The sequence below is a fragment of the Orcinus orca genome, chromosome 9 (assembly GCF_937001465.1).
Source record: "Orcinus orca chromosome 9, mOrcOrc1.1, whole genome shotgun sequence".
NCBI classification, from domain to species: Eukaryota; Metazoa; Chordata; class Mammalia; order Artiodactyla; family Delphinidae; genus Orcinus; species Orcinus orca.
Genome location: NC_064567.1, coordinates 91,107,032 through 91,134,918, shown reverse-complemented (window position 1 = coordinate 91,134,918; position 27,887 = coordinate 91,107,032). Strand labels below are relative to the sequence as shown.

General features: G+C 39.3%; 1 protein-coding gene and 1 long non-coding RNA gene across 7 annotated transcripts; one reads left to right on the top strand and one right to left on the bottom strand.

The window, feature by feature from the left end:
* Positions 1-151: 151 nt before the first annotated feature.
* LOC101276211 (T-cell receptor gamma chain C region C10.5) lies at positions 152-22,741 on the top strand. 5 transcript variants are annotated; one of them, XM_049714924.1, is made up of 6 exons: positions 152-292; positions 402-705; positions 7,056-7,132; positions 16,545-16,922; positions 20,736-20,771; positions 22,308-22,741. In XM_049714924.1, exons 1-6 carry the CDS (start codon positions 250-252, stop codon positions 22,448-22,450), a joined length of 981 nt encoding a protein of 326 aa, XP_049570881.1. In that variant the 5' UTR covers positions 152-249; the 3' UTR covers positions 22,451-22,741. The 5 variants fall into 5 exon arrangements, with proteins under 5 accessions (XP_049570881.1, XP_033294420.2, XP_033294426.1 ...); XM_033438529.2 differs by lacking the exon at positions 7,056-7,132 and adding an exon at positions 13,656-13,709 and having other exon boundaries at positions 402-710; XM_033438535.2 differs by lacking the exon at positions 7,056-7,132 and adding an exon at positions 10,030-10,080 and having other exon boundaries at positions 402-713.
* LOC117203552 (uncharacterized) lies at positions 17,017-27,610 on the bottom strand. 2 transcript variants are annotated; one of them, XR_007479282.1, is made up of 4 exons: positions 26,223-27,610; positions 23,670-23,847; positions 19,092-19,197; positions 17,017-18,144 (listed from the first exon to the last, which is right to left on the bottom strand). It is a non-coding gene; the product is annotated as an uncharacterized LOC117203552 (long non-coding RNA). The 2 variants fall into 2 exon arrangements; XR_007479281.1 differs by lacking the exons at positions 23,670-23,847; positions 26,223-27,610 and having other exon boundaries at positions 19,092-22,309.
* Positions 27,611-27,887: the final 277 nt, after the last annotated feature.

Below are 27,887 nucleotides of genomic sequence, written 5' to 3'. Positions count from 1 at the left end.
GTTTTCTTTCCAGATCGTGAGCCTACTTAGCCCACCTGCCCAGCACTCAGGGGCAGGAAAACCCCACGAAACCAGAACTGCTCATATCCATAGCAGGTCATGAAGAACCCTAGAGAACCACCCGACCTGATCCATCGGTTCTTCCAAGACACGAGATCCAGCCCGGCTCTCCTGCCACTGGCCTGAGACTTCCTGCCAACAGAGCCCTCACTTTCTTACCTCCTCCCAGGGAGCCAGTCTGGGGACGGGATGGCACTCCTGGAAGCGATCCTCTTCTCCTCCCTCTGGGCTTGTGAGTTGCCTCCGAATCATTTCAGTCTACAGGAGAGACTGAAGAAGGTCTTTATCGTTGCCTCTTTACATGTCATTTGTTTATGGGAATTTCTCTTCTTTGCTTGCAGTTGGCCTTGGGCAATTAAAGTGGGAGCAACCTGAAATATCAGTTACTGGAGTAAGAGATAAGAGTGTAGTTATATCTTGCAAGGTATCCTCTCAAGACTTTAGCAACGAATACATCCACTGGTACCGGCATAAACCAAATCAGGGTATAGAACATCTAGCATACGTCGTAACAGTCCCTGCTCTAAAAGACTTAGGAGGGAAGAAAAACAAGATTGAGGCCAGAAAAGACGTCCCCACCTCCACTTCTACCTTGAACATAAGATTCTTACAGAAAGAAGATGAGGCCACGTACTACTGTGCCTGGTGGGCTTATGTCCACAGTGTTAGAGTTTCTTGGGTAACACACACAAGAACCATCTCCAGCTCTGTGCCTACCCACATCCTCAATACCAGCAACTACTGAGGCTGCACAGCTGAGAGCCCCGCCTAAGTCTCCCATTAAAGAGAGCGAGTCGTATGTGATATTTTTTTTTACTATCCAGAGATTACTTGAAAGTTACATGGCTTATCCTCAAAGAGGAAATCACCCATTGCCAGAAAACACGCTGGTGGTATTACATCTTATATCAACGTCACAACACTGTTGCAACATAATTCTCACTTTTTCCACTTCAATACTAATAATTTGAGGCTTAGCGAGATAAAATGACTTTTTTTTTTCAAGCCTGCATCTGACATTAATTTATTTATTTTTGCTGTGTTGGGTCTTCGTTTCTGTGCGAGGGCTTTCTCTAGTTGTGGTAAGCGGAGGCCCCTCTTCATCGCAGTACGCGGGCCTCTCACTATCTCGGCCTCTCTTGTTGCGGAGCACAGGCTCCAGACGCGCAGGCTCAGTAGTTGTGGCTCACGGGCCTAGTTGCTCCGCGGCATGTGGGATCCTCCCAGACCAGGGCTCGAACCCGTTTCCCCTGCATTGGCAGGCAGATTCTCAACCACTGCGCCATCAGGGAAGCCCCAAAATGACTTTTTAAACCTCCAAATCCCATGCTACTTCAACTCTCTCAGGCCATCCTGAATAAGTTCAGAGTTTGGTTACTCCCTACATATTTGGGGTGAATGTGGGATGGGGCTCTTGCCCTCCCTTGCAGGAAGGGGGTCACTGTTAACTCCTCACTCAGGGTTTGTGTGACAGCCCGACCAGGGCACTTCCTTTTGCACAGGCCTCTGACCCCCAGGGGCATTAGGTGATCATACAACAAGGTAGAGACTCCTGTCAGGATCCTTTTCCCCGGGATTCTGCTGTGAACCTGCAGAGCACCACAGAGTCCATTTATTCAGGCTGCTACTCTCTCTCAGACACTGTTCTAAATCCTTTAGGTCTAATTTTTCTCATGTTTGGGACAATCCGTTGACATCAGTGCTGTCATGATTCACATTTTACAGGTGATGAAACACAGGCATGGAGATGTGATTTCTTTTGTGGTAATAGTTACCGAATGGGGGAGGAAGCCTGCAGCCAGATGGGGAAAAAATAGTAGACTTTCTTCAGAAAGCATGCAAACAAGAAGACAGTGGACAAAAATCTTTAAAATATTGGAAGGGAAAACTGACATCTCAGCAAAAATATCCTTCGAACGTCAAGGAGAATTGAAGAATTCTCAGACAAAACAGAAATTGAGGGGTTTCATTGCTAGCCCACCTACTCTTAAGAGATGTTAAAAGAAGTTATTCAGGCATAAAAAATATGGTATAGGTCAAAAATTTGAATTTCCTTAAAGAAATGATGTGCATTATGAGTATAATAAATGAAGGTAAACAGTAATCCTTTAAATGTTTTTGTTTTGTTTTGGTTTTTTTTTTGCGGTACACGGGCCTCTCACTGCTGTGGCCTCTCCCGTTGCGGAGCACAGGCTCCGGGCGCGCAGGCTCAGCGGCCATGGCTCACGGGCCCAGCCACTCCGCGGCATGTGGGATTCTCCCGGACCGGGGCACGAACCCGTGTCCCCTGCATCGGCAGGTGGACTCTCAACCACTGCACCACCAGGGAAGCCCTAAATGTTATTTTTAATTGCGCTAAAATAGGAGTTGGCAGACATTTTCTGTGAGGACCAAAGAGTAATGATTTTCAGTTTTGTGGGCTGTGTAGCCTCTGTCCTTCAGCTTTGGCACGGCAGCATGAAGTCACTCTCCTTTTAGATCTTTAGGGACACGGAACAGCTATGACAACAGGGAGGGTATCTGTACTGAGAAGTCACTTTGGGAATTCCCTGGCGTTCCTGTGGTTAGGACTCAGTGCTCTCACTGCCGAGGGCCCGGGTTCAATCCCTGGTTGGGGAACAAAGATTCCACAAGCAGTGAGGCGTGGCCAAAAGGAAAAAAAGAAAGAGAGGTCACCTGCCAGGAGCTGTGGCCTTTAGTAAAGGGACACAACTGTCTGTCAATGCAAATCATTCATAAGTCATCTTTAATAGGAAGAGAAAAAAAATTTTTTACTTGAGCTAACCTGAAGACAGCCTAGGAGACACAGATTCAAGGACCACAGCTTTTCTGTCAGTAATTAGGATTAGAGTCGGCAAGGTGTAAAGGGTGACTCTGAGCTGGCAGCTACGAGCAGGTACTGTTTTTGAAAGGGCTTGTCGTGTCCTTGAGTTTGATACACTTCAGAAAATTCAAGTTCCCCGTAATGCAGGAACGTGCCGGAAAACACATCCACAATGGAACCTGGCTCCATTTGGGGTACCTCAAACAGTTTTGTTTCTGTCAGAACAAAGGACAGACATTGAACATGACAAGGGCACACTTCATCAAGGTCTCAGAGAGACAGATCAGTATGTACATGGCGACTCAGCTTGACCTCAGTGTCTGGAAAGGAAATCTCATCTTCAAAGGAGTACAAGCATTGACCTCATAGGAAGGGAAGGGCATTCATTTGTATCTTCCAAGTGGACATCCTAAATAATCTGGTAATGCATTCTTTTTTTCCCTTGAATGGTTAAAGCGAATGTGCAATATATGTTTGACAGGCCATAAGACAGGCTGTTCTAGTTAGCACAAAGTTCAAGCCAAATGAGGTATAAACAAGAATGACTTCCCCATACCTCAATATGTGAACATGTCTTCCATCAATACCTACCTATCTTAGTTTGGATTCCCCAGAATAGATGACTTGGGATATGAGTATAAGTAGTTTATTTGGGAGGTGCAGGCAGTGAGGAAAGGAAACATGAAAGGCAAGGCAGATGACACTAGGTCGCTACAGGGAGCATAACAAGGGTTCAAAACTGAGTGATTCGGCTTCCCTGGTGGTGCAGTGGTTGAGAATCCGCCTGCCGATGCAGGGGACACGGGTTCGAGCCCTGGTCTGGGAGGATCCCACATGCCGCAGAGCAACTAGGCCCGTGAGCCACAACTACTGAGCCTGCGTGTCTGGAGCCTGTGCTCCGCAACAAGAAAGGCCGTGATAGTGAGAGGCCCGTGCACCGCGATGAAGAGCGGCCCCAGCTTGCCGCAACTAGAGAAAGCCCTTGCACAGCAACGAAGACCCAACACAGCAAAAATAAATAAATAAAAAATTTTTAAAAAAGAATAAAGATGTTAATCTGAGATCACAAAACGATCTTTATTTAAAAAAAAAACTGAGTGATGAATTGTGTAATGGATTTCCTGTTATGCTCTCCTGTTTTGTGGACTGGCTATGTAAAAAAAATAGAATCTGTGGGACCCTAAGCGATCTGAGTCAACGTGGTGGTGAACCAGGGAATCTTGCTAAGAGTCAGAACACTGCAAGGAAGTACTTACAGAGTAGAAAAATGTTCATGGTATCATATTAAGTAATAAAGACAAAGCACAACCTTAAATATACGATATCATCATATCTATGTGAAACAAATTTTTTAAATGAGCAGAAATTAATCTGTAAGCGAATGTACCAACTGTTACCAAGTAATTGTCTCTGAGCGATGGGACAAAAAACGATTGTCTTCTCTTCTGTTTGTATTTCTTTATGATCCATACTGAGGATGCACTCATTATATATTAGGAAATAACAATGGCTTTTGTTTTTAAGGTATATTAAGGCACTACGAGGACACAGCATCTCTAAGGATCCCATTTAATGGTCACATTCAAAAATAAGAGAATATGGGGCTTCCCTGGTGGCGCAGTGGTTGAGAGTCCACCTGCCGATGCAGGGGACATAGGTTCGTGCCCTGGTCTGGGAAGATCCCACATGCCGCGGAGCGGCTAGGCCCGTGAGCCATGGCCGCTGAGCCTGCGCGTCCGGAGCCTGTTGCTCCGCAACGGGAGAGGCCACAACAGTGAGAGGCCAGCGTACCGCAAAAAAAAAAAAAAAAAAAAAAAAAAATGTTTATTTGAAAATACTGGAAAAAACTAAACATTCTCCAACTTTCTCCTCTGAAACATTAAGTATTAAGTAAAGGTGCTTCTTAATCCTCTTCCCTTTCCAAGCTCCCCTACACAACAGACCCAATTAGTCCCCTACTTCTTTCCAGCTCACATCTCTAGATTCTTTTTCACTTGGATATTTATCTACTTGGAACTCAATTTATATGGTATGAGGTAGAGAGCTCTTTTTGCTTTTTCCAACAGGGTAATCAATAGTCCAAAGCTTTTTAAAAAATAATCTATTATTTCCCTATTATTAAAAAATACCAGATCACTGGGGCTTCCCTGGTGGCGCAGTGGTTGGGAATCCGCCTGCCATTGCAGGGGACACGGGTTCAGTCCCTGGTCCGGGAAGATCCCACATACCACGGAGCAACTAAGCCCGTGAGCCACAACTACTGAGCCTGTGCTCTAGAGCCCACGCTCTAGAGCCCGCGTGCCACAACTACTGAAACCCACGCGCCTAGAGCCCGTGCTCCGCAACAAGAGAAGCCACCGCAGTGAGAAGCCCGCGCACCGCAATGAAGAGTAGCCCCTGCTCGCCACAATCAGAGAAAAGCCTGTGCACAGCAACGAAGACCAACGCAGCCAAAAACAATAAATTAAAATATGTATATACCAGATCACATTTTAATATCAGCGTACACTTGGATCACCTTCTGGAGGATTTCTGTGTTATATAAATTTCACTATTCTTACACCTTTATCCTACTATGTCAGTAGCTTTGTAATAAGTGATAAAATCTACTATGCTAAATGTCTCTTCACCATTGTTTTAAAAAATATTTTTCAATTATCTCATATTTATTCTTCCCATTAGAATTTAAAATCAACTTATCTAGTCCACCCCGACATTTTACAACAAAGAACAAAAAATAAAATGTTATCATAATTCTGGTTGGAATTGAGGTCAATTTATATACATACTTTTAGGAAAGGTTAGCATCTTTATGATCTTGAGTTTTTCCTTTACAAATATGGTATATATCTGTTTATTCAGGTTTTACTTTATGCCCTTTAGTAAAATATTATACTCTTCATCTAGTTTTTGTAATTTAATAAAGGATTTTGTAACTCTTTACTTTTTTGTATTTTACTACCTTCATGGATCTTGAAATATAGACAACTCCTAAAATACCTTATAACTCTCCTCATTTTCTTGGAATAAGGTAAAACAGAGGAAAAACTATCAGAAAGGAATTGAGTGGGCATCATTTATGTCTACAATGGGTGCAAAGGGTGTTTGACAGCTCCAAGTAATAATACCTTTGAATTTTCAGTTAAAAATCCCTTTCTAAACGTGATTTTCATTCAGGTCTTCCCCCATTGCGTTGGGGGTTCTGAGCTGCTGTGAATGAACAGTAGCCCACCGTGGCTTCCTCTTACTTTCATTGTCAGGGCAGAGGCAATGATTGCTCACAGGACTGAGGCCAGAACCAAGTGGATCTGGAGTGGACATGGGGATACTCAGGCCCTATCCTGTCCGGGTCCTGGCAGTTGGACAGCTCATCTGTATTCAGAGGAGCACTCAGCTGCTTCTGGCAATTTCTTTTCCCTCTGATCCATATTGAGTGACATAACATTACAGGACAGCATCCCAAGATGGCATCTTTCAACTTATCAGAGAACTAGGCTTAGTTTTTAAGGTTTAGTTTAAATAAGGAATCTATTATTTCAAAGAGACAGAATGCTACAAATTTCTTCTTTCATCCCACGAAAAATAATAAGTCATCACAGGACTTATTTTCTCATTTGACACTGCCTTTTTAAAAATCATGTGGCCCAATGGTAAAAGCGGTTTAGGAGAAAAGAAGAACTTTGTTTACATTGCTCAGTATATTTGTGTTGGCATATTTGCATTTTCAGTTACTGAAGCGTTTCCTCCTTTCAGAAATGCATTCCCTAATCACTAATGGAGCAGCCCTGGTGTTTGTGAGAACAAAAGAGACTTTCTTTGATGCAAACTCAGCAGTTTCAACACAACCAAACACCTGGAAATAAAAAAAAGCCTTAATTCTCTGAATACCTTTCCTGGTAATTTAGAAAAGCAGTTGGTTGACCAGTTGGTGCTGAACTCTTCTTTTCCTGCTTTTATCCTTTTCATTTTCTATCCGTGCTTTTTAAAGTTTATGACTCGGAGGAAAACAGACATTTGGGTCAATTGATTTGAGGAAAATCTACAAACTATCAGATGCCATGAAACCTACGTTCAGGGACGTTCGAAAGAACTGGAAGATCAAATTGACTCTACAAAGTTTTTTAACTGCTGGTCATGTCATGAAGCTAGGAGAAGGCTGAGATTTTTGTAGGCGCTCTAACCATTGTGATAGCTCAGGTTGGATCAAGATATTTGGAGGAGGAACTAAGCTCATAGTAACTCTCCCTGGTAAGTAACTTTTCTCTATTTTAACTTAATAGTGAAAAATTCATAGTTGCTTTTTAGAAAAAACAAAACAAAACAATTTAGGGTTCCCCCTTATCTGACTGCCACATTCTTGTCCTCAGCATCTGAGCAGCAATTTTGCAGCTACTGGTCACTGTATATGGAAACAAAACTCTCTTGTAAGTGGCTTTTCCCTGCTTGTTAGCAGTTCAAATTCTACTTTTAGAAGTTCAACTTTTTATCCAAAAAAGAATAGACTCAGGGTAGAAATTAAAGTATTTTGAGGACCATGTCTGTAATCCGTTGCTGTAAGTTATTGGTTCAAAATGCTTTTCTTATAGATGGGCTTTTTTTTAATAGATTTTTAAAAAATTTTTATTTTTTCTTTGTGTCTTTATTTTTGGCTGTGTTGGGTCTCTGTAGCTGTGTGTGGGCTTTCTCTAGTTGCAGTGAGCAGGGGCTACTCTGCGTTGCGGTGCACAGGCTACTCATTGCGGTGGCTTCTCTTGTTGTGGAGCACGGGCTCTAGGCACACAGCTTCAGTAGTTGTGGCACGTGGGCTCAGTAACTGTGGCACACGGGCTCAGTAGCTCTGAGGTATGTGGGATCTTCCCGGGCCAGGGATCAAATTCGTGTCCCTTACATTGGCAGGCAGATTCTTAACCACTGTGCCACCAGGGAAACGCTATGGATGGGCTTTTAAATGAGAGACAATATTTACCTCTTCTCTATAGTTTGAGATAAACATATTGCTCCTTTCTCCCAATAACCTGAAAAAATGACATTATTGGTTTTCATCTCATCCTTAACAGCAGTGCAAAAAAATTCTTATAGTAAATGACTATAGAACATCGATAAATCCCACTTCTTGTTACTCTAGCTTCTCAGACATAGGCTGAGATCAGCTGAAATTCATGCAGTTACAACTCTTCTTACATTGCCTGGATGTGGACCAGTTTCATGGGATTCTTGAGCTCAGTGAGCCATCTCAGCTCCAAAGTCCATGAAAAGGGTCTGCATGGTTGTATATTCTCATTTGCTCCTTCTCTCAGCAAACATTTATTGAGGACACTTTCTGTGCTGGATGCTGGAGATAAAAGGGTGAACAAGACACAGATAGGACAGGTCCCAACACTCAAACAGCTTCCAGTCTAGTGGAAAAGTCTTCTAGATTCTGGCTTGATTGGGCCCCATATTCTTTGGCCCGTGGCTGCCAGAGAGGTAGGAGGTCTTGCATTGATGAGCTTGTTTCCTTTCTTAATTGATGTAATACCTATAAAATCCATATACTTTGTTTACTGGACGATTTTGATGAAATGGCCACAACCATCCCATTAAAGGGAATAATAATATCACCTACTGTTTACTGAGGACCAGACGCCAAGATAAGTAGTTTCAGTGCCTTATCTCCTTCCTCAACAGGAATCCTCTTCTTCCCATTTCATAGATAAGGAAACTGAGGTTTAGAGAAGTTCAGTTACTTGCCTAAAGGCACATGACTAGTTACTGTGGCAAAATTTGGGACCCAATAGCGACTTGTTGATTCCAAAGTGCAGGGTCTGGACCATTATGTGATGTTAAACGTCATGTTTTTATATTCTGAATATTTAATCTTTTGTATTCTGATCTTTAAAAAGGATTTTGTAATTGACTACCTAATTAGTAATAGCTCATAATTTGTATTAATACTCATGTGTGAAAATAATGCTCCTGCTTCTAATCATGGCACCGAAAGGACCTTGCTCCTCCCAGAAAAGATCATGTAAGTCATACTGAATATCCAATTATTAAATACTCAAAATATAATTCTTAGAGTATCTTTATAGAATGGCAATTCATTTTGACACCATTTCACTCAATTTTCCTTCTGTATTGGCATCAAATTTGCTAAAAATATTGAATCTGGTAAAAGAATTATGGCATTTATACTGAATTGCATAACTTAGAACTGCTTCTCCAGACATGATGGGAGCGAAAAATACCAAATACACACTATTATATTTAAAATAGATAACCAACAAGGACCTATATTCTGCTCAATATTCTGTAACAACATAAATGGGAAAAGAATTTGAGAAAGAATAGATACATGTATATGTGTAACTGAATCACTTTGCTGTACACCTGAAACTCACATAACATTTTTAATCAATTATACTCCAATATTAAATAAAAATTTTTAAAAATAGTGCAGGAAAGGTGGTACCAAATGCTTGAGAAATACCAAACTGAATAGGATTCTCTGATGAGCAGCGGAGGATTTTATTTCAATGCCCTTGAAACCATAAGGTTATTTTCAGGTAGAAAGGAGCAGTCTTTCAGCAATGAATAGATTAAGAGGCCATCATTAAAAATTCACACTCTGCCGCAACTCATCTGGTCTACTGAATGAGGATTGGATTCTGGAAAGAAGTTACTTTAGAATTAACCCAGATACCTACCTCTCAATACATATATATCACAAAATAGCTATAAAAGGTAATGAATAGACATTTATTAAATAATCAAATACATTACTCCTAGTTCAACTTTGGAAATTAAAGAAACATTAACTATATACCCTAAGCATGAACTGATTTTATACATGAAAACCCTTTAAGGGAGGATATTTAGAAGATTTAGGCAAAATGGTGAGAAAAGATGGAATCATACTCTCCAGTGTAAGTGAGGTGAGATGGGAGCAGATATAACCCAAGATGCCCAATAAGAGCAGGTTCAATTTTTCAATTCTTGACCACGTTCGTACCTAATGTGCTTTTGCTTGAGTTCCACCTTTGTTTATTGTTAGCAGGGCCATTTTAAAAATATATTTACACAAATATTGAAAAACTATGGGCACAATTTTAAAGCAGGCCGAGAGGGAGCTTTCTACAAAGGCTTTTTAGATAGTGGGCTAACACATGGCAAGAGCGTCAAAGTGTTTGGTTCTGGAACACAGCTCATTGTTACAGGTAAATATTCTTTAAATTCTGTAGTAAGGTAGGGGAGGGAGGCAAGCAATACAGGCACTGCACACTGCAGTGCTGGTGTTGGCCCAGAATTCTTGGATTTGATCCCTGTTTGGTCATGAATCAGGGTGGGGTCTCTGGAGAGGTCGGTGACTCCATCCAGGTCCTTGGCGTCTGCCTGGTTCCTTCTCTGCCTGACCTAGTACAGAGGACATTGACAAGAGTTAGCCAGTTAGACCAAGTGTGAGTCCCTCAGTGGTGGATACATTAGGTTCATTGGGTCTTGGAAAATTTCAAAGACTCTTAGGTGGTTTTTTCATTTGATTCCAGAAATAACCGATGGAAAAATTGGACAAATATTGTTCAACTTGTCATTTAGTTAGAGAATGATTAGTATCAAGTAGCAAGATATTTAACTTTGCGACCATATTCAAGCATGTCTTAAGGTGGATTTTTTTTTTTCTAAATTCAATCCAGTAAATTTATTCCCTCTTCATTTGCCTTAAAGGTGAAATTTTGCCTGGATGAGGGGGGAACATCTCTCAAGTATGTTCCTACCCTATGAGATCCACGGAAATGAAAGTTTTAAAAAATTTTCACAAAGTTGATAAAGCATTGAAAAAAATGAAAGAATTATATATTTTGATCTCTTTAGTGGTGGTGATCATATGAACAAATGAATTTGTAAATTGAAAAGCAACATTGCGGTCTCCCTTTTTCAGCTGAGTCTATTCAATGTAAAGTATAGCAATCAAATTAAATAAAGGTGACCCAGATACAACTCATAAGTGTCCTAAAAAATGATTTTTAGTAGTGTGTAGTGCAGAGAAAAATATGGACTTTGATTCTGTCACTTTCTGTATGATGATCCTTTAGCAAATAAAATTTGATTCACTGGTTAGTGCTTTAAAAAATTATGCAAATAATGCATGCCCATTGCGGGAAAAAATTGAAAAATACCAAAATAAAGAAAAATTAAAAATTTTTATAGACACATCACTGTTAACAGTTTGATATATTTCTACTCACTTATTCCATCTGTGCAACAACCATCTCGAGTAGATGTTGTGAGGATTAAACAAAATGAAAAATGAAAATTACCTACCACAAATGTTGGGACGTGGTCTATGATAAAAAGATCAATTCCTCTCCAGAATTTAAATTGTTACTCATTTACTCATTGGAATTCTTTATGAAATCAGGAGTGCAGCTAAATGTATTAATTACCATCTAGTCTTAGGTCATTTTAGAACAAATTGTCGGTACTTAAAAATTCTCTCAGTTTCTATGACAAATTGTTACCTGTTTTTAAAAGTGGTAAAATGTAATAAGCATTATCTCAAATATTATTAACCTGAATATAAGGTGCTCTCTCATCTTGCAGTAGAAATATCTGGAAGTAAAAAAAGTGGGGTTTTTTTAATATTTTTTTTTTTGCAACTTGAACATACAAGCTTATAGAGATATAGACAAAAGTCAAATATTCAATTGTAGTATTTAATTTCTTATTTGGATTACACCTGAAAGTTAAAAATTATGTCAATACAAAACCAGTTGAGAAATATTGTTTTTTGCCCACACATTTCATTAAAAATTTTGTTCAGACCCGAAACAGGCACCTAAAACATCTACCTTAGAGCAACTTACTAAGTCATCTCAGGGTCTGTTGGTTTTGTGATCCCCATACGATGATGCCAGTGGGTATTTCATTCAAAGAAATAATTACCCACTTATAAAATAAAAGGAAAGCATTTGTAAAATTTATTCTGTTATTCTATACATGTGCAAGGTAAGCACAAACTGTAGAGACTTCAATCCCAAATAATTTTTACCAGGTAATATTAATACTCCCAAACCAGCTTTAACTGAGTTCCTTTCAGGTTGGTATCTTGTCCAGGTAGTACTTTTTGATCAGAGCAGAGTATTAGAAGAGTATCTTTTAATATGAATTGTTGCACAGGCACTGACACATAGGCAGCCCCTTGTTTTGTGAGGGATAATTTTGAGAATAAAATCCTCACCTTATGTTCTGGCACCCTCGGTCTGTTTGAATCCTGCATGTTTTGCTTCTATATCACAGAACTAGGATTAGTAAACATATTTTACCATACCTCATATCATCCTGGAGTTAGATCTTACTAATTATGAACCCCTAGGGCAGAAAAACAAGCAACCTATAATGCAGAAACTATTTGTCACTCATTTAAACTGCTTGTTTGCAAAATCTATTTGAGAAGACCTAACAGAGCAAACATATATAGAGGCAGAGCATGAAATAAGAATAGAAGATCAAAGGCACTAAGGGAAGCAGAATGAAAAAGGCCTCTGATAATCTAGCAAGAAGCACAGGGTAAGATTTTATGCTCAAAGGTAGGAGAGTTATGTGTCAGTTATATCTCAGTAAAAAGAAATGAATAAAAAAAGAAAAAGGAAGGTAGGGGAACATGTAGTAGAATACATACCCTTTGTTAACTGATAAAATGAAGCACACCAAATTTTCAAATATGATATGTTTTCCCACCATAAAATTAGAAAAAGACTTCAATGCAGGGGTCTTGAAGGAGGAAAGTGATGTAAAGCATGGACATTGACTTCAATATCCATTCCATAAAATGGAAGAAATGGTCTTTAAGCCAACCCAGTTTATACTCCCAGTGCATCGATGATACGGCACCATAACATTTAATGTCATTCAGATGGTGACCCTCAGCAGATAACGTCAGGCAACTTTTCGTGATCCAAGGTGACAATAATAGGATTTGAGGACCAGGCATCCTGCCATTTCTCTAGTCATCCTGCCTTGAAGGTCCACTGCCAGGAGTTGCAAGCTGAACTCTGAGCATGAGCTGGAGAGAAGTCAGATTGAGGCTGAAATTTCTGGTAAAACTTCGAATGCCAATAGATTATGCTGTTGATTGGGGAAAAGCCATTTGTTTTGGACAACACGAGTTAAGTAGTCCCATATACTGATTACATATATTTAACCAATGTTCCCTTTGATTTTCTTAACCATAGATATGCAGGGGATAAGACAAGATATATTGCCTATTAATTGGGTGTGTAAAAGACACATTTCCTATGATGAAGGCTTTGAAACTTCCAGATATATCAGAGCACAGCAAACCAGGGAATCAGTCTTCCTGCTTGATTGCCACAGATCCAATTGCAACCCCCAGATACTGAATTTCTAGCGGTGAGGGCATGATTTGGTCCCATGAGATTAAAATGTCATATTGGACCACACAATCATCACAAATTGCTAATAAAATGATAATAATAATAATTATAATCTCATTTAAGTAGCATTTTAAATCAAATTGCTCTTCAGATCTTGTTTTATTTTGGTCTCACTTCAGCACTGGTAGGGATGGTGAATTGATTTACATTAACATCATTGTTTTCAAATAAATAAAGGCTTCAGTTTACCTGATTAGCTCAGACACAGAACTTGTTAAGAGCAAAAAGAACCAGGAACAGAGCCCTGGTCTCTTGAATAGCAGGCTGTTATAGTTCCACTAGGATTTGAAGAAATCAGAGAAGCTAAATTAGTCTAAAGTTTTTGATATGGGTTGAATCACTGTGGAATTATTACATAAAAATTTTCGGCGATGGGACAAAACTTGTGGTCACAGGTAGGTATCAGAGGAATGCAATTTTTTTCAAGTTTTTGGAGGGAGGGAAGAAGAAGTTAGAGTAATAGTTAAGAATCTTTAGAAAAAACAGGGCTGTGATGGTATTTAAATGTAGAAACCTTAGAAGTGGTTTTAAACAAATCTGTATAGTAAAGGACAGCACAGATAACACTGTGCACATACTGTGATAGGAATTAGCTTTGTGTCCATGTGGACTTATACAAAGTGCTCATACGTATGTAATTATTATGAAAATGTTTGACCCAAGGCTGAAGTTTGCTATTACAGGTAAGTTTTGTGAGTTGACGTATTACTTTTCTGATGGTGAAAGGGTGTTGTCAAGGAGCCTGGGCTTTGGCATCAGGCTGAGCTGGAGCTCCAGGTCCATCACTTACTGCTTATGTGAACTTGGAGATGATTCTCTGGCCTCAGTTTCCTAATCCATAAATGGGATAACAGTATGTATCGAGCAGGGGTTGTGCTGGAATTGAATGAGACAGTGTGAATAAAGTACTTTGCACATTGGCTAACTCATCATAGGTGCTGGATAGGTGTATCTACAACTTATTCCAGGAGTACTGTGTCCAGTATAGAGTTATTTGCAGCCTATAATATTAACAGAACAGATATTCTCCAGTGAATACAGTTGTACTTCTAACTGCTCAAATGAAAAGTTATTTTACTGTCCACTCACACAAAAAGATTGAATTTAGACATACTTTTTTCTCTTTAGCAGAATTTTTCCTCACTTAGCAAGAAAAATGAGATTAAAATGTGTCTGTTTTTCATTTCTGTTGTTCTGTGTTTGTAAACATAGATTATGAACACTTTAGGCACATAGAACAAGAAAATAAATCTTAATCCTTTATCTCAATTGCTATTATCTCAACACCAATATTTATTGCCTCTAAAATTTATAGGCAATAAGTTTGAGTTTCATACTCATGTTTATAAGGAAAAAAATTAAATTCATACAGAAAATGATCGATATGTAAAATCAATTAAATGTAGTTAGAAATGTCATAAATTTGAAATTCTTATTTAAATATAAATTAGCTGTAATTAGTTATTTGATTAAAAATGTGACAAGACAAAATAGAACGTGTAAATCAAGATCAACAAAGTACATATACAGTTGGAGAAATTTTTAGTGTCATTATTATAATCAATCAAATATTATTTGCGCTAAAATTGAGATGTATAAAATTAAAATAAGCACACTGTGAACTAACTATATTTACAGTATGAGTAAAAAATCAACATTGTTTGCTTACTGATTTATGATAAAAATCAGGAACTTGGCTACAAAGGCAGAAATTCTCAAGAATATTTTTCCTTTTCTGCTCAATGGAGAAATCCAGTTCTTTTCTTAAGAAATTGCCCATTGAATTATTAAACTAAATCCAAACTAGTCAAAAGACAATATCAGTAAAGCATTAGTGTTTAAGTTGAAGATCAAATTGGAAAGAGTTCTAACATTTATAATTTCAGTTGTTATATTAACAATAAATGTATAATCAAGAACATTCCAGCATTCGAGTGACATCCTTTGCAAACTGTGATGGTTTTGTACATATCTTGACGTTATGTCTGCAAGAAAACTCGGGGACCATAACTTTTAACATTACACTAATTATATATACTCTTTATTCAGCAGAAGTAAACACAGAAATATTTGAGTTTGAAAACAGTTCAGCAGCCCAACAGGGTAGACTCAAATTTGGGGGGAGACAATAAAAGTCAAAATATGGTGCCTTCTTAGTCATGCTTCAACTTCAAATGAAATTCCAAAATAAAATGCGTTCTAGATGAACATTTTCTAAAGTGGAACAAAATTCTGTAAGTGCATTACTTGGTAAGGTAAATATAAAAGCATTTCCAAAAATAATATATTTTAACAGAAATACTGGAAGTATTGCTGTTTTACTTCTAAACTCAAGGCAGTGTTTTGGAGGTGCAACTTTAATATTGCCCTCCTCAAAAATCTGGAGTGGTTCAGATGTGACATTGAGAAGTTGTACAAAATTAGGAGAACTTCTTCACTTCAGAACTGAGCTTCAAAATAAGGAGAACTTCTGCACTTCAGAACTGAGCATGGGACCCACATTTGAAGCTCAAAATTCAACTTGATAGATTGTCAGATACAGATGGAGGTAGAGTCCCATTAATACAAGTAACTGTATATTGTTTTTAAAATGATAACCCCCTCCTGACATTTATTTATTTAGGAATTAAGATAAATATGGTGCATTCCAGAATCAGTTAAATGAAGAATGAGGTTCCACAGAGATGCAGAACATAAGAATGTATTAACCAGCCAAAGAGAGCGTGTTAACAAAACACAGGATAGGAAAGGGAAATAGCTTAGAAGTGACTAAAGATTCTTACCTGTCGAGAGACCATCAAAGTTACATGGTCTTCTCCCCCAACCCTACCACCCACTCTCATCCCCCTTAAAACAGGCTCCACTATGATAGAACAAAAGAGATTTAAGAAGATGAATTTGTTCTTGAATGTTCCAAGCATTGATATGGGGCAGTTTTAAGTCATATTCCAACTTAGCAAGTGGAGAAGGAACCAAAGCCAAGGTGCGAGCCAGCCTCTGTTTCTGAACAGCTGTGACTTTGGGCAGGTTATATAACCTCTTGAACATCTCTTCCCATTGAAAATAAGAGCAATAATGAGTACCTAGACATCTACTGTGGATGAAAGGCCATGATGAGAACTAATTCAATGGAAGCTTTTCTGCCTTTTACTATAAGCTAGGTTGTTCCAAACCACACAATATTTATGTTTCTCTAATAATTTTCAATTCTATTCCATTATCCCCTACAGATAGAAGCCTTGATGGAGACATGTCTCCCAAGCCCACTATATTTCTTCCTTCGATTGATGAAATAAACCTCCATGAGGCTGGAACACATCTTTGCCTTCTCGAGAAGTTTTTCCCTGATGTCATTAAGGTCTATTGGAAAGAAAAGAATGGCAACAGAGTTCTGGAATCCCAGCAGGGAAATATCATCAAGACTAATGATACATACATGAAATTCAGCTGGCTGACCATGACTAAAAAGTCAATGGATAATGAACTCGTATGTATCGTCAAACACGAGAATAATAAAAGAGGAATTGATCAAGAGATTCTTTTCCCTTCAATTGAGAATAATAAAAGAGGAATTGATCAAGAGATTCTTTTCCCTTCAATTAACAAAGGTATGTGATTATAAAGAAACATAACTTCCCATAATTCTTTTTTCAAAGAAAATACCCCACATTGACGATCAAGCATTAATGAAAAACAAATATAAATTGTTAAATGTTGTTACATTTAATGGTAGCATAAATGTCCTGCTATTTCCCCACAAAATTAAAATTGTATTGGCTTTGAAGCATAAAAAAGAAAAAAATTTACTGAAGCTTTTTCAGCTCAGTTTTATCATCTGAAATATAAAGGTCACAATGATGTATTTTAGGGTTGCTGTATAGATTAAATGAAACAACGCATGTCAAAGTACCTATCAATTTAGCACACAATAAATGCACAAAGAGAGATTCCATTTTTGATGACCTTACTTGATCAGGAAATAAGAACAATCACACATCTTTCAAGAAGGTTCCACTCAGCAAGCAGAGTTCCTCTCCCTTCACTCTTACTTTACTCAAAGTATAACCCAGAGATAATGAGTTATTAAATGACAAAATGGTGTTCGTATGAGGAAGCCAGATCATGGCTCAACAAAATGTAGAATAATTACTGCTGCATGTTTATTATGGTCTTAGGTTTTTGAGGTTTGTGTTTTACCTACCACTTAAGCTAAAATTTTGTAATTGAAGATTGGGTGAGCCTAAAGTGTACAGACTTACTCCCATTTTACATAATGAATGTATTTCTTGCCATTGGTAAACGCCTCTCAAGAAACTTTTCTTGCAGCCCTAGCACGTGCCGGGCCTGGAGGGATGTGTGGATGAACACTCTCGGGTGAATTACTGTCCCAGAAGGATGTAGTACAGTAAAGAGAATATACACTTTTCCTAATCACTCAGGGCCTCTCATGATTCAGGCATGATGTCCCAAAGGAGACCCTTTGATGCAGATGTTGTGCATATCCACACAGTGTGGGCAGAGGGCTGGCTGTACCTTGGCCCTGGCAGTGGTCCTGTAACTCACTGGACTCGGGACTTAATGACCTGAGTGTTCACCTAACAGACCAAAGGACCCAGAGTGCCCATCAGAAGAAACCATTTTGTTATCACTTCTTTTCTCTGTGGTTAGGAAAACTTTTTAAGCAGTGGCAACCAAGCATAAAACAAAACTGTGCAGAGATTTTGGTGTGTAGCAGTCTGAATTTCTGAAGCAAGTCTTTATCTTCTCAGATCGTGAGTTCATCCAATGATCAAATTACACCCGAGCACTTGCCTTGGCTTTGTCCTGGGGCTGCGATGAAGAGCAAATGAAATAACGTCAGTGAAAATGCTTGCTTTCCAAACCATAACACTGATGTATTTATTCATGCATTCATCATATTTATTGATATGCTTTTCTCAAACTAACTAGAGTAAGATTACAAAAACAACCCTAATTTTCTATTTCTACAGCTAAGAAACAGAGGGGAAGCAAATACGCAAAGTGTAAGTTTAACATAACCTTGGGCTTAAAGGTCTTATTAGGTTTTGATTTTGCTAGTGATCAGGGAAAAACAAAATGATAAGTTCCATGGTGATGACGATCATAAAGGAGAGAAGTTCCAGTTCATAATGTGTTTTACTTGGCACTCCATTTCTGAAATAAATGTCTTCCATGGGCTTCTCAGTGCAACATAGCAAATGAGGGCATTTCTGTCAATGTCATTCTACACTAAACTCCTAATGCTGTTTCATAGAAGTTTTTGTTGGTTGTTGTTTTTGCTGTCTTAATGAAAGATAAAAATATAACATGGAAGCACAAACCAGTGAAGTGATCTTGAAGGCTCATAAAAGTAATCTGGTCCAAGTTCTTGATTGAGAAAGAGAACTTAGGATATTCACACAAATTTTATGATGAAAACTTTTTATGCTATTGTTTTTACCTCAATCAATGCATGGTGATAAGTGATTTTTATTTATCTTATAATAAATAAATTCGCTGAAAGGAAAAGAAAGAGGTTTTTAAGACATATTAAAGTCAGTTCTTAAGTATATTTTAACATCTAACATGAGTGTACTAACATTTTCCTTCTTGGGATTTACCCCAAAGTCTACACAGGTTTACCCTCTACCTGAAAGTAGATTGTTCCTATGAAACCTTTCCTAAGATGAAAGGCATAAAGCGAAGAAGCAATCATCTTAAGACAGATCTTGCTAACAGATGCGCAAAGTAAATGGAGATAAGGCACAGATGCTCACAGATAACAGTTCAGAGCTATGGCAGCTTGATGCTGAAATGCTGAGTGTAGTCCCTTGGCGATGCTCTTCTTGTTGCTGGAGCGCCCGCTGCCTCTATCATGGCTGGCTGCAAAACAAACACTAAATGCTATTTTTGCTTTTAACCTTTTCTCGTAAAAGTGAAAATCCTCTTCAGATTTCTTTCTGTTAGCAAAAACAGGTACTAATGTAGGTCTTTCGTAAAAGCGAAGTGGCGTAAACTTTTGAAAAATAGGGGATACTTGTACCTTGAAGCCATTTTTTTAGAGCAAACCAACTAAAGATCTCCCTGAACCATATCATAAACTAGAACCATATCATATGTACAAAAACACACCTAGGAGAAAAAGGATAAACCAAACAACCTCTGTGTCTCTGATTTCCTCCATCCAACAGTCTATTATTTTTTTAAAGAAATTTTGTTTTTGTATGAATGTAGGAGAAAAAGGATAAACCAAACAACCTCAGTGTCTCTGATTTCCTCCATCCAACAGTCTATTATTTTTTTAAAGAAATTTTGTTTTTGTATGAATGTTTGCCTTTTTTTTTTCATTGTAGATAAATACACCTTTCACCTCAGGTTTTCATATTAACTAGAAATATGATTTGGTCTCTCTCTCTATCCTGGAAAGAATTGAACTGAAATGCTGAGCTCCTGTAATAAATATTTCATTTGTTAAGAATAATTAAGATCTCTGGAAAAGAAGATGTTTTCAGTGTCCACCATGGTGGAATTATGTTGTCTCTCTATAGATTAATTTCTCTTTATTTCTATGGATTATTTTTTACAAAGTACTTCCCACCTACTCTATCTCATTTAATCCCCCATGACCATCCTTTGAATGCACTCTGTCATCACTGATATGACTTATCCTCTAATCTTTATTCCTCTTTTGTACCGTGCAATACCCCCAAATACAACTCACTCCAGTGTCACTGGGGAGTTAAAGGAGATAGTGCATATGAAGTATTTAAGCAAGTACCTGGCACAGTAATAATCACTCGCTAGCTATTAGCCTCATTTATATTGTTATCCTGATGTCCACAAACTCCACAACTGCAGAAAATCACATACATGAGTTGGGGATACTGGGGGTATGTGTGATCTGGAAAGGTTTCACTTCTTTTTTTTTTTGATGGGAAATTTACCTAAGCCAGACTCCTTCAAACATGAGATTCTGTTGTAGATTTTGGGATTGGATGCATCCGTTTGGGGAGCATCCCTTCATGTCAGCAGTGGGCGCTGAAGATGTAGAGCAGCCGCTTTTTCTGACGATTTGTCGTTTGACAGTATTTCCTGAACGCTTTGGGGTGTAGGAGATGCGAACACAGAAGGAAACCAAGATGGTCTTGGATATTACCCTCCAGTTGTAATAAAGAAAAACAAAAATGTACCCTTCATGAACTTGAACGTCCTCAGATACAGAAAACAGTATATGCACTAGATCTACTGAATTACATTGAACCAGACCATCTATTCCCAGATTGTAGGCATCTTATTTTTAATGATTCTCTCCTCTCTTGGCAGATTCTATCAGTCTGTCTATCCAGAGACACACACAGAGATGCACACTGTCAAATAATGGATATAAACAATTCACTAATACTTGCTCTTATTTCTTGTAGAGGTCACTACACATGCCTGCGTGAAAAAAGGAAGTGGTAAGTTTTTGTCTAGGTTTGCCTTTATGTCAGGCTGCAGCACATTTTTTTCCTCTGGATAAACTGAACTTTTGAACTTCCTTGGTTTAAGGGAGAAAAACCAGAATGTCTGGATGCTGCAGAAATAGACTGAGTGATAGTTTAAGTAAATCTATCATCATTTCCTAGGAGTCACCTTAACACAGTAAATGCTGGTTTTGGTGTGACGTGACTCTAAATTAGGGGGTGCAGTGATAGGTTCCGAATTATTTCAACAGTGGATTTCCTCCACTTGTGTGGCTTGTGTTTCTAATGACTAGGGAAACGTAGTATCAAGTTGTTTGTAGATTTTTTTTTTTAAGTTTTAGCCCTTGCTGGTACCTAATACATGAACTGACACTAACTGAGAGCTCTGTATACACAAGGTGTTGTGCTGTGTCTTGCCTACATATCCTGTTTACTGCTTCTAATACTCCTAGGAGGTGATACAATATTTTTCCCTCACTTTACAGATGAGGGCAGTGAGCTACAATTAATTAAGTCCCTTGTACAAAGCCAGACAGCTCTATCTGCGGATTCAACCCAACCCATTTGAATCAATGGTTCATGCGCTTACTCAGTTCTCTATCCCTCCTCTAAGATATAAATATAGAGCAAGAATCCCAAGGTCAAAGCCCTGAGACAGAGTGGGCAGGGGTGTAAGAGCGTGGGCTTCCGCTATCACAGACTGGACTTTAACCCCAGTTCTTTCATTACTAGTTGCATGAATATGGGTAAATTCCTTACATTTTCTGAGCAATACAGTCATCATCCGCCCATAGGGAACAATTACACCCTACTCAGTTATTGCAGACATAAGGTCACATATGTGGAATAGGGTATCCATTTAGCTAGCACAGAATCAGTACTAGTTGGTGGTCCTTTCTCCCCACATGAAGGTTCTAAGTGAATTTAGAAGCACTGGCTCTGGCCCTGCTGATCCTTCTTTCGTTCCCCCTATCAGGGGGCCTGGAACTCACCTAACACCTGAGCTGACTGAGGGCAGTGAGTTCTGAGCACATCACCTCCTGAGATCCCTTTCCACACCAAGTGCTGGTGATTCTGGAATTCTGACTCTATGAAGATGAAGCGTGGAAAAGGGAAATCTCCCCAGGAACGGACTCAGCCTTGTGGTCCATTCAGTAGCCAAGTCAGGCCCGTCATCACTGTTGTTAATTATTTCTTCACATCATATATGTCTTCGAAAACCTGATAGGAGAGGAAGTGTCATTACCTAATAACATCCTAGCCACTGTGAGAGATGTTAAAGAAAATACAGGTGACTGAGGCATGAGATCCTAAAGTTTCAGAGAATTTGGATTAAAATGTTTATTCCACTTTGTGCAATGTTCTCTTTACTAAGCCCCCAACCACCCCACTGTGAACGCCAGCAGATTTCCCTGATTTGTACCCCTCATATGAATCTCATTGATACTTCTGACTGTGATGCGTTCCCCCATCACTGTGTTTTAGCCTCTCAAAAGAACAGGTGAAACTAACCAAGATGTCTTCTCCTAGATTCCCTGCAGCTGCAGCTCATGAACACCTGTGCCTGCTACACCTACCTCCTTCTCCTCCTCAAGAGCTTGGTCTACTTTGTCATCATCTCCTTCTGTGTGTGTAGAAGAACAGCCGTCTGCGGCCATGCGAAGAGCTCGTGACAGAGGACACCACAAACGGGTCACCTTTCCTTCATCATCTCTTGTCTCTAAAAGTGTCTGCTGAGGATCTAGCTGGGCTTCCTTTCTGGGTTTGGGTTATTTCAGTTCACATGTGTATTCTTCTATGTGCCATTATTGTGTAAGGGCTTTTCAAACCACTGGGCAAGCAGACAGTTTGACTCCGTAACAGGGAATTCTACCATTACTCAGGGGCAGGGCCCAGGGCTGGCCCAGGGGAGCCTCTCCCACCACTGTCCCCACAACCTCCTCAGGTCCTCCTGCCCCCGAGTCCTCGTGCCTCCTGAGGGCACACAGCGGGCAGCTCCCCTCTCCTCCCTCAGTGCCTCCACGCAGACCACGGCCCCCACCCTCCCTGCCACCCACCCTGGGGCCACCAGCTTTGCCACTTGAATCCTGTCCTTTGATTTTCATAAGAGACATGAAAAATAAAAAAACAAATCAAAAGTCCACTTTTGTCTGTGTATTTTAATCTCATGAAATCTAACCAAGGTAAGGAACAGCATGACAACCGAGCTATCAAATCCAGTGCTGGTTGTAATAATGGTCACACCGCATTTCTGAGTCTTTCCCTGAGGTGCTGATCTAGTCCTTTCTTTGGGGCACTGGCTCCAACGGCACCCACCGCCAAACGACGGTGCCCGGGTTCCTTCACTTTCAAAGGTCACCGGATTCAGACTCATTGGTTTGGGACGTTCCTGTGATGACAGTATAACAGCCAGCGTGACCTGCACCGTGTGTGCTCAGATCTGTACTAGTGTCTCACAGGCACTGACTCCTGACCCTCACATTAACCCCATGAGAACTGCACCGACACCAGAGGGGCACTGGGCGGGGGGTGAAGCACACAGATTCTGACCCCAGAGGGCCTGAGTTTGAACCCTGGGTCTTTTTTTTTTAATAAATAAGAGAGGCTGTTATAAATATAATTAAAGAATAAGAACAAGAGCAAGAGACTATCAAAATGATCGGACAAAATTTTCAACTAAACTCAATTGAAAAATACAGTAAACTGGAAACTTAACTGTTAAACAAGTCATACATTGTAGAAAAAATTTATAAGCTAGAATCTAAAAATGAATAAATTACATGCACACACAGATAGATATACCTCACATATAACATGTAGAAAATATATAAATATGTATATCTATATGATTAGAAAAAAGGAGTAAAGAAAGAAAATATCTGACATACTTACAAATGGACTTCTGGAAGAAAAGAACACGAAGAATGGAGGAAAGACAATATTTAAAGAGATAATGGCTAAGTATTTTCCAGAATTGTTGTATGGCATGAATCCTCAGTTTCAGAAAGTCTAATCAATCTCAAATGGGATAAATAAAAAGCAAGGTATACTTAGACAAGTTGCTGTAAAACTGTAGGACCAAAGACAAAAACATGATTTTAAAAGCAGCCAGAGAAAAGAGAGAAATTGCTTACAAATGGCAAAAATCAGATTAAAACCTGACCTCTCGACAGCAGCAATATAAAACAGAAGACAATTAAACAATAGCGTCAACTATCTGTGAGAGAACTGCTGTCAACTTAAAATTCATTATCCTCTAAGCCTACCTCTCCAGGACAAAGGAAAATATATTAACTTATAGATTAAGGAATTTCTAAGATAAGTATTTCAAAAAAAAAAAAAAGAAGGAAAAAGTGATCTCGAATGGAGGCACCTGAGATGCAAGAAATTATAAGCCAAAAATATGGCATGCGTGTTAATCTAAATAAACAATTACTATATAAAGGAAAATAATATCTCAATTATAATCAAGAGAGAAATGATCTGTTCTAAGGCTTTGCTTTTATATTGATTTAACTTTACATTGTGTTGAGTTAAATTCCCTTATTGAAGCTCTTTAGGGCAACCACTAAAGAGAAAAAGCAAGAGAGGAGAAAAATAGAATGGGGAAAATTACTAATAAAAAAGGTAAGAAAACAAAGAGGAAAGAGAAAACATAAATCACAAAATAACCTAGTAGTAATGAATCCAAATAACTCAGTAAGCATTTCAAAAATAATAGATTATATAAAAAACAGAATCCAACAATATATTGCTGTATATGACACAATCAAAATGTAAAGGCATTTGGGTGGAAAAAGATCTACTAGGCAGGGCTTCCCTGCTGGCGCAGTGGTTGGGAGTCCGCCTGCCGGTGCAGGGGACGTGGGTTCGTGCCGTGGTCCGGGAGGATCCCACGTGCCGTGGAGCGGCTGGGCCCGTGGGCCGTGGCCGCTGGGCCTGCGCGTCCGGAGCCTGTGCTCCGCGGCGGGAGAGGCCACAGCGGTGAGGGGCCCACGTACCCACCAAAAAAAAAAAAAAAAAAAAAAGAAAAAAGATCTACTTGGCAAATACTAAGCAAAATCAGCTGGGCGAGTATTATAACAGAAGAAAAGTAAATAAATGACATAAAAGTTGGAAAGGAAGAACCAAATCTATCACAATTCACTATCCGTAGATCATATGACTGTTTACAAGAAATTCCAAAATAAACAATAGGAAATGATTAGAATTAATAAGAACATAATAAAGATGTTGGATATCAAATTGATATATAGAAGTAATTTGCATTTACACATATTTGCAGAAAATAGAAAATGAAATTCAAAAAGGTGACATAGTAATTCTTTATATCTATCTAACTAGCATCTATCTGTGTATCTATCTATCATCTCTCTATCTACCTAAGTCTTTCACCTATCTACAAAATCTAGAATTAAGTCTAAATTTAATGTGGAACCTTTTAAAGAAAATTATAAAATTTTAGTGAAAGACATTAAAGAAGAATGAAATAAGTAAAGAAATACCATGTTTTGGGAAGGGCATATTTAATGTTTTTAAGATGTCAGATCTCTCCAAAATTATCTGCGGATCCTGTACACGTCCAATGAAAACACAAAATGTATTTTGTGGAATTTTACAAGCTGTTTCTAAATTTTATATGGAAGAGACAGGGGCCAAAATTAGCCAAGAGTCCTGGAGAATATAAATAAGGTAAGTGTGGGTGGGGTGGTGAATGGCCCTTCAATGTATCAAGATTTATTATAGAACTACATAATTTAGACAGAGTGGTATGGTACAAGGATAAACAGGGAGAAAAAGGTGAAGAGAACGGAGACCAATTCATATAAAGTCCTACACAAAACAGGGATGGCAATGGAGGAAATCAGTGGGGAAAGGATCAATTATTCACTCAATGCTGCTGAGGCAACTGGTTACCCATAAGGAAAACAAAATGAAATCGTATCCTTATCTCACACCATGCACAACTTTCTTGTTTTATGCCTCCTGATGCTTCCGAGGGGCTTTCTCCTGTCACAATACTGGGGCAACAGAACAGGGGCTTTCTCTAGTGATTCATGGTGGAAAAGCCCTAAAGAGAGAAACTTCTAAAAGCTACCAGTGGGTAGCAAGCTGATTCAGCTCTTCAGCCATTCAGCAGTAGGTTGTCACATAAAGAGCATATACAAATTTAATTCCCTGCTGATTCTAACTAACATTTTGGAATCCTAGTCACTTCTAAGTACATTTCCTTTCCTTTAAGAAAAGGTTAAGTGCTAATGTGGTTGCTGGTTTGCCAAGAGAAATCTGGCAACTCTTACAAGTTCAGAGGTAGAGTGTAATTAAATTCTTAATGTAGAGCCAGACAATTCATTGCTTTGAAAATAATACTTAACTACAAAGCCATCCTACATTCTTTTACTAATAAGTATTGACTGGAGTTGGAGGAGGAATTTTTTTTCTGACCTGGTTGATGAATTCAAGTGACAGAGCCCTGGGTCTTTATTAGTACATTTCTGTGTGATCTCAGGCAGCGATCTGAACTCTGTGCTGTCATTTCCTCCTGTGTGTAATGAAGTTACAGCGCCCTGTCTCCTGGAGCGTGAGGATTAGATGAGTTAATAATGTTTGGTCCATGCACATCCTCGACAACATTAGCATCTACTGTCAGTAGCTCTACTGTAAAAACAGCAGATTCCACACATACACACGCAGACACACCGAGGATCACCTCTAATCTCATTTCCCTGCAGACAGGGTGGGTGTGGATGGATCAGGGACTCGGTTTTAACAATTCCCAGGAATCCCATTCATTGTCTAAGAGCCCTTGGGGGAGGGTACAGTTATAGCCACAGTTTACAGATTGGAGAGGTTAAGTATTCTGCTCCTGGTCACTATTTTGTAAGTAATAGTCAGTTACAGCCAGGGCTCTCTGAACTCAGAGATCATATTTTGTTTCCTAGGATCTTATGGCTTGTCCTTGACTCACTTTCTACTGGGAAAAACAAAAGTAGAACAAGCCACAGCAAAATGAAACACGCACTGCTTCTTGACTAAAGACATCCTTCAAGGAGTGGGTGAGAATGTTCTAAAGGACTTGTGGGTGCACCTGTCTTCTCCTCATGTACGTACTCTGGAATCACCATAGCTGTTCCCTTTATTGTCCATCTTGGGAATCCTGCCTTACTCTGTGAGTGTGTCTAGATTTGTAACTGCTCTTTTGGGGGGTGTAATGAATTGGACTGAGATTCTCAGGCAGAGCAGGACACTGGATGGTGCTCTGAGCATCCTGACACCACAGCTCCTCCCCTAGACTCAACGGGCCCTGAGATCCTCAGAATCTCCCTGTGGAAGCCTCTTATATGTCCAGGGGCATTTCTGAGGTGGGAGGAAGGCATACATCGTTTTGGTCCAGTCCTTTTCCACTACAGCGTGGCTACAATGTGGTATTGGGGGAGGAACCCTGGACCAGAGGTTCTACCTCACATCCCATCGTTAGAGCCTCCACTTCCCGGTCTGTTATAACCAGCTGTGTCATTTCTCCTTGACCATGTCACGTTGCCTAAGTTTACCCATCTTTAGAAGAAAGTGTTCAAATTAAGTCACTTCAGATTTCTATGGCAATGTACAAATTCAATGATTAATAACCCAATGAAGTAATAATAGCAAAGGCTTTCTGGTACTGGTCTAAGTGCCTGTTAACTTATTTAGCTCTCACAAGACATGTGCAGTTATCGCTGTTCTATAGATGGAGAAACTGAGGCAGAGAGGGTTAAGGAGGGTCCCTGGAGTGAAAACAGCTAATAAGAAACAGACCTGGGATTTGAACCCAAGCAGCCTGGCTACTGGAGCTCTGCTCTTACCTTCTACATTAGTTGCTATTATAGAAACAGGTTACATTTACTTTCGGTTAAAACAGGAAAATTTCCTTCCTTGTCCACGTTTCCTCTCCTTGCTCCTAGGCTGTGCGTGCAATTAAAGGGTCAGAGGCCAACCTGCCCCCAAATTTTTCATGCCGGGAAGACTTTTATACACTGACTTGCCAACCACTGATAGAACCTCTGTGACTAAAGTCCATGACACTTGGTTGGATAAAATATATACCACGACAGCAGGCTGCATCTGCAGGTG

Coding starts and splice junctions, on each gene's coding strand:
- LOC101276211 (XM_049714924.1), top strand. CDS start 250: ATGGCACTCCTGGAAGCGATCCTCTTCTCCTCCCTCTGGGCTT. Junction 293..401: donor CTTCTCCTCCCTCTGGGCTT/GTGAGTTGCCTC, acceptor CTTTGCTTGCAG/TTGGCCTTGGGCAATTAAAG. Junction 20,772..22,307: donor CTGCGTGAAAAAAGGAAGTG/GTAAGTTTTTGT, acceptor GTCTTCTCCTAG/ATTCCCTGCAGCTGCAGCTC.